Here is a 5689-nt window from a genome sequence, read left to right as displayed (position 1 = left end):
GTAGATGGGATAAAGGGGGTCAAATATGTGGTGACAGAAAGAATTCTAATTATGGGAGGTCAACACACAATGTAAATACATATATGCCTTACTGTTAAAATGTACAGCTGAAACTTATTGGATTTCATTAGCCAATGTCACCATAAAAAATAAAAACAAACAAACAAACAAACAAACAAATAAATAAAACCATCATCCCAGGAGCAGTTTTGATGTAGCCAGTTGACAGTTCAACCCTGTGAAGCCCTCTGAAAGTGAGGCATTGTTGATGATTCCTAATTCGAGAATGAAATTCTCCCTGAGACTATGTAACCTGCCTTGAGGAGCAAATGTAGAGACTAATAATATTAAGGATGAAAGACAAGGAGAGAGCATCTATTGCAACACTTTAGTTAATACAATGGTGATAGTGTTCGATGTTTGGTTCTCATTAAATTTCCCACAGGGCAATTAGACTTAATAAAAATACTCTTAGGGCCAGTATATTTCTAATTGCTCATCTGCCCAGGCAAGAAAATCCATGCTCAAGATTTTAAGTGCCAACCTTTCCCAGACATACAGCTCTGTCATCTTCTACCAGCTCCTGGGTGACTTTTCTCCAGGTGACACTTCCCAGATCCCTTACTCAGCAATGCCATATCTTTCACTGACCAAACTGAATTCAAATGAATTGTTGGTTAAACTACAGTAGTGTCTTTTTTTATTTTTTAATCCTCACCTATATTTTTAGTCTGCCTTATACAATGGAAGAGAAAATAAAAATAAAATGGTTTGGCTATAATCTAAACCTGGCAAAAAAAGAAACACATGGCCCATGAATGTTATCTGAGATTCAATCCATGTCATGTCATGTGATTACTTTGGCTAAACCCATCAGATAAATGGCCAGAACTGGCAAACACACACACGTGCATGCTCATGTTCAAACATGCTCATCTACACCTTCTTACATAAACATCATCCTTAACAACCCCCAGGCCATTACAAGGTAGAATTCTGGAGTAGCCACATATTCTAAAGGGATTTTGGTTAGCCCACTAAGAGAAAAAAAGGAGGAGGAAGGAATATTTTCCTTTACTAATTTAACTATGTTCAACTACTGGTAGGCTACCTGATTTGTGTTCACCATAAAAGCACTGTATTTTCTTAAGTTCCACTCCTCCCAAACAAAGAAGCAAAGCAAACAAAAAACTATCAAAAAGCAAAACAAAAGGCAAACTTAAAGTCAGCTAATGGTGTTGTTTTCTCTACTTTCCTTATGAAGTTAAAGGTTGACGTCAAAGCTAAAATGTCAAGGCAGCTGAAATAGATGCTCCTTGCAGACTCTCTAGGTCTAAAATGTAACTTGAGCTCTCATCTTTCAGCTGGGGATGCATTTTTAAAGACACATCTTTAAAGATTTCCTTTGCCATACTTTTCATTTCACAGGTTTTTAAAATTCCTCCAGCCTTCCTCAGTGGTGTGAAAGTCACCTTAAAGCAGAAAGTGGAGATTAAACCACCATGACCTGGGAATAGTGGAGGATCTCAGCTGTAATTCTTTGGCTCAGAACCAGGGTCTAAAACCAGCCATGGGAAAAGCTGCTCGAATGGAGCCTGCGATTCTCTCTGCGTTTGACTTGCATAATGTTGACATTATAACACCAGAGTGACCCAAAAATATTTCAAATAATTATGACTTCTTTTCTATAAATATTTTTAAATCGCTTTAAGAGACAAAATAATATATTTCACCCTTCTTGTTTTCTTAGTTACCCTGGTCGCCCTTAGCAGTTCACTACTATGGATTTATTTTTGTCTCAAAGGTCAGGGAGGACATCTCAAAGCACTACCTCTGCTCTTAGACTGTGTTTTCCAACCTGAGTTGCCCCGTGAGTAGTGAAGTCAGCTACTCTTAAAGCAACAAGTGAATGTGGTGTTATAGCACAGGAGAAATACATTGCTTCTTTCCTCTGTTGAAGCCAAGCAAGGAAAAAAAAATCAAGTACTCAAGACAATCTTTAAAAAGTCTCTCATCCCTTTATAAACACAGTTTTCTTTCTGGACAGAGAAATCTTTCTTCCCACTTCCTTTCATTACCCTTTCTCGTTCTAGTTATTTCTGCCATGAGACATACTTTTGAATAGATTGAAATTTCTCCACTAGGAGTAGGGTTTAAACAAGGAAAGAGAATTACAGAGATGGCCAGGGAAGCTCATGACTTCTGTACATATTATTCAACTATTTCAGGTGTGTCTTCCTTCAAATTTAGCTAAATGGTAATCACCCAAAGAGTGAGAGTTGAAATTTATTTGAAACCTGCAATTTCTACTCTCAGAGAATAACATTAAGAGGCCTTAATTCTGAGCTTTGAAAACAGGCTATGATGTCCTTAGTCACAGATGATCTGAGTGATCAGTAGGATAATAACCCTGTAGTGCAATTTCAGTATCTTTCCCAGACCCTGAGGACCAAGAGACATAGCTTGCCTTTAACATAAATGTCCTCAGCATGATTTGTAACATTTATTTTTGATGTGAAAACATCACATGCCAAAGCTGGCCACTGTACTGCTTGTAAAACATCCACAGATAAGTCCTCCGAGTTTATGATTTTAAAGATAAGACAAGTTTCCTATTAGCGCTACTAAAACTTACATCTTTTGATTAAATCATCCAAGGAACTTAGATTTAACAAATAAAGTTCAGTGTTATTTCAAAGTGCTGGGGGTGAGAACGGGAAAGCAGAACTCACCTTCATTCCCGGAAAAAGCATCACTTAAGCCCACCACTAGCAAGGTCAACAGCAGCTTCCAGAGATCCATACCTGTAGGACCTGCAATCACATACACACAAAAAAAAACATAAGATAAAGCCAAGTAAAAGCAGTCCATTATCATTAAATACTATTTAAAGACTGGCTAAACCATGAATGAGCTAACATGCATGTCCATTCTAGAAGGAATCCTATTCAGTCTTTCATTGCCCTAGAGTCTCATATTGTCATCAGCGCTGATAGCAGGTTGCAATAAATTCTACTTCCCGTGGGTGCTCGCCTCAGGAAATAACACGGACACTAGAGATTTGCACATCCTGGCTGCCGGCCATTGATCCACCTCACAACAAATGCCCCCCACACACTGCTTCAATAACAGGGCCAGTGTGGTTCATTTTAATTTGATCTGGAAATAGGAAAATGTGTTGGCAGTATCGCCAAGCAAAGAGCCTTGAGCTGGACGGGCCATAAAAGGAAAAACGAAGCAACCCACTGTGATGGTAAAACTTCTCTAGTATGTTTCCCAGTGAACGAAAGAGCTCACTTAACACTCAAAATACCATGCTGATAGACCATCCTAAGGAGATTTAGCTAGAAGGACAGCATAAAGGAGAAAGTGAGAAGCAAAGAAAACACCTGTGCTGCAGACTGGCCTCCCTAGGACACCTGGAGTCCTCTTGGGATTTTAGTGTCAGGAACGTGATCTCTGGAAGGCTCAGGCTCACAGAGGGTCAGTTTGAGCCTCCTGCCATTTGGAATCCCAGTGTGGCCACACCTTGAACCCTTCAGTTTGATGAGTGAGGAAGGTGGGCTCAGCCTCGGCCAGCACACACCTATACCTGGAGGAAATAAGCTTCTTTGGAATAAATAAACCAGGTGTCCAGTTCCAGGATCTCTGAAGAGAAGAGTCTGGCGAGTTTAAAATGAACTCCGCAGCCCTTTGGAGAGCTGTCGCTACATGTGACAACTAAGTAATGCCGACTACTTTGAAGCTGAGCTGCAATTTTCCATAAATTTGCACTCACAAGTCACTCAGGTATACCTGATCATCGCACTGGGATGGATCATCCTCCAGGGCCTCTATTGGTCTCATTTTTATTATTGCATATTCTTAACAATAATGAAATAGTCCTTCTCACTACCCCTAATCAGGCTGAAATGATGAACAAGAAAGTTTGTTTTCAGGGGTAACGGAATGGTATGGTCCCCGGCAATGCTGGATACTTCTGACAAGGTATAAAGTCTGATGTTCTCTACTTTCATTTCTAGACAGTGGATAACCCCTCTTTTTTTTTTTTTCTTTTTTTTGTTCCATATAATTTTATGTTCTTAAATTCTAAGATAACATATCTTTATGTGAACTGAGTATCTTCCTGTGTCTGGATATACATGTGTATGATGATGTGAAAAAGAAACCCACCCCTCCACCCCCCAGTTGCCTCGTGGAGTCATTGACACACGGTCCAGAGTGACAGTGCAGGTGAACACACTGTGCCAACTGAGGTTTCATTAAAATGTGAGTTGCAGTTATAACATTCACGTTTTAAATCGTTAACCTGGGAGGCTCTGGGTTAATGGCCTTGCATCATTCTCATCTACTTTGCAAATGTGAACCACTGAGTATTTCTCTCTAAGTCCTTTGCTCTTAGGTGAACAGGCTATGGAATTCTAGTTTGAAGCCTCCATCAGGAATATATAAACAGGCTAAAAGCAATTATGTGATAGGCTGAAAATGCCATACTGTTGGTAACCAAATATTTCCTTAAAATTTTTATGTCTAAAGTATTTTTTTTTAAGTAGGAAGAGCATCGAGGAACTGGACTCTGATATAGTTAGTTTTACAGTCATCCCCCAACACACTTAGTGTCGAGTAAAGAAGCCTTCCCAGGCACATGCTCTCTTGATATCAGGTTGTATCAGATTCCCAAGTCCTAGGCAGCGCATTTTGCTTCCCAACTAAGGATACGAAGAGCTGTACATTTATCAAAGGGTGCTTCCTTGGGAAGTCAGCTTTTCAAACATCTCAGACTTGGCAGATGCCTGAAACAAGTGAATTTTGCTTCAGGTGAATAGCAGTTGATTCTGTCCCATCCTCAAATTTCTGAAAGCTGCCGCCAGTAAATGAACTTCACTTCTCCCCAATAAGGCACTGATTATCATAACGATTCCTTCACAAACAGATCCCCATAGAATGCATTTTATCTCACAAAACAAACAAATCAATCAGAATGCCCAAAGCAAAATTAACCAGAAATCTGTGCATCCCTGCAGCAAAAACAAACAAACAAACAAAAAGGTATTTAAAACTGCCATTCTAACAGGAGAGAGAACAGTTCATTGCCACCGAGGACATTGCATAGGGACCCAACTCTGACTAGGGGTAGGAGCGGAGAACAGGATAAAGAAATGTGGCTGGAATCAGTCCGAGCTCATTGCTTCACTAGAGCCTACCTCCCTTGCGGTGTCGCTGGCTCAGTGGGGGTGATCCAAAAGCAGCCCCCTCCCCATCGCACTCCCCTAGAGAACTCTCTCGAGAGCCAATGGGTAGTCCATCCTATTTGGTTGTAAGCTGTCCCTATCAGCTTTGCAGAGCTCCATGCCACAGCTTCTCTATGAGAGGATCCTTCTTTATTAAGTTCTAGCTGAGATAAAATGTCCCTAGGAAAGGAATTTTAACACAAAATTTAGAACTTTGATGTAATCTATTAAGGAAGTACCGGATGTGAGCAGGATAAAGTCCCCTTTTCCCCTTTTCCCAATAAAATAATCAAAGCAGAGGCAGGCGTTGTCATGAGGAATCTGCCAAAGTGTACCTTAGCCTATTGGGATTTTTAAGTTTGCAATATTTTTCTAGGGAAAATCCCTCTCTAAATTCTAATGATATTTATGCATTCTTTGGCTATAGCCTCATGGCAAGATTTTCATTTTCCTGGGGG

General features: G+C 40.1%; 1 protein-coding gene across 1 annotated transcript in view; it reads right to left on the bottom strand.

Annotated features, from left to right (window-relative positions):
- GHR (growth hormone receptor) overlaps positions 1 to 5689 on the bottom strand; it is a 219614-nt gene that overhangs the window by 117567 nt on the left and 96358 nt on the right. Inside the window, exon 2 of the mRNA XM_025052160.1 lies at positions 2733 to 2813. Coding sequence (XP_024907928.1) covers positions 2733 to 2802 — 70 coding nt within the window. The 5' untranslated portion in view covers positions 2803 to 2813. The remainder of the gene's footprint in view (positions 1 to 2732; positions 2814 to 5689) is intronic.

This window comes from Pteropus alecto, unplaced genomic scaffold, assembly GCF_000325575.1.
Source record: "Pteropus alecto unplaced genomic scaffold, ASM32557v1 scaffold338, whole genome shotgun sequence".
NCBI lineage: Eukaryota > Metazoa > Chordata > Mammalia > Chiroptera > Pteropodidae > Pteropus > Pteropus alecto.
The sequence above is the reverse complement of the archived record's forward strand: the minus strand, read 5'-3'. Positions and strand labels throughout refer to the sequence as shown.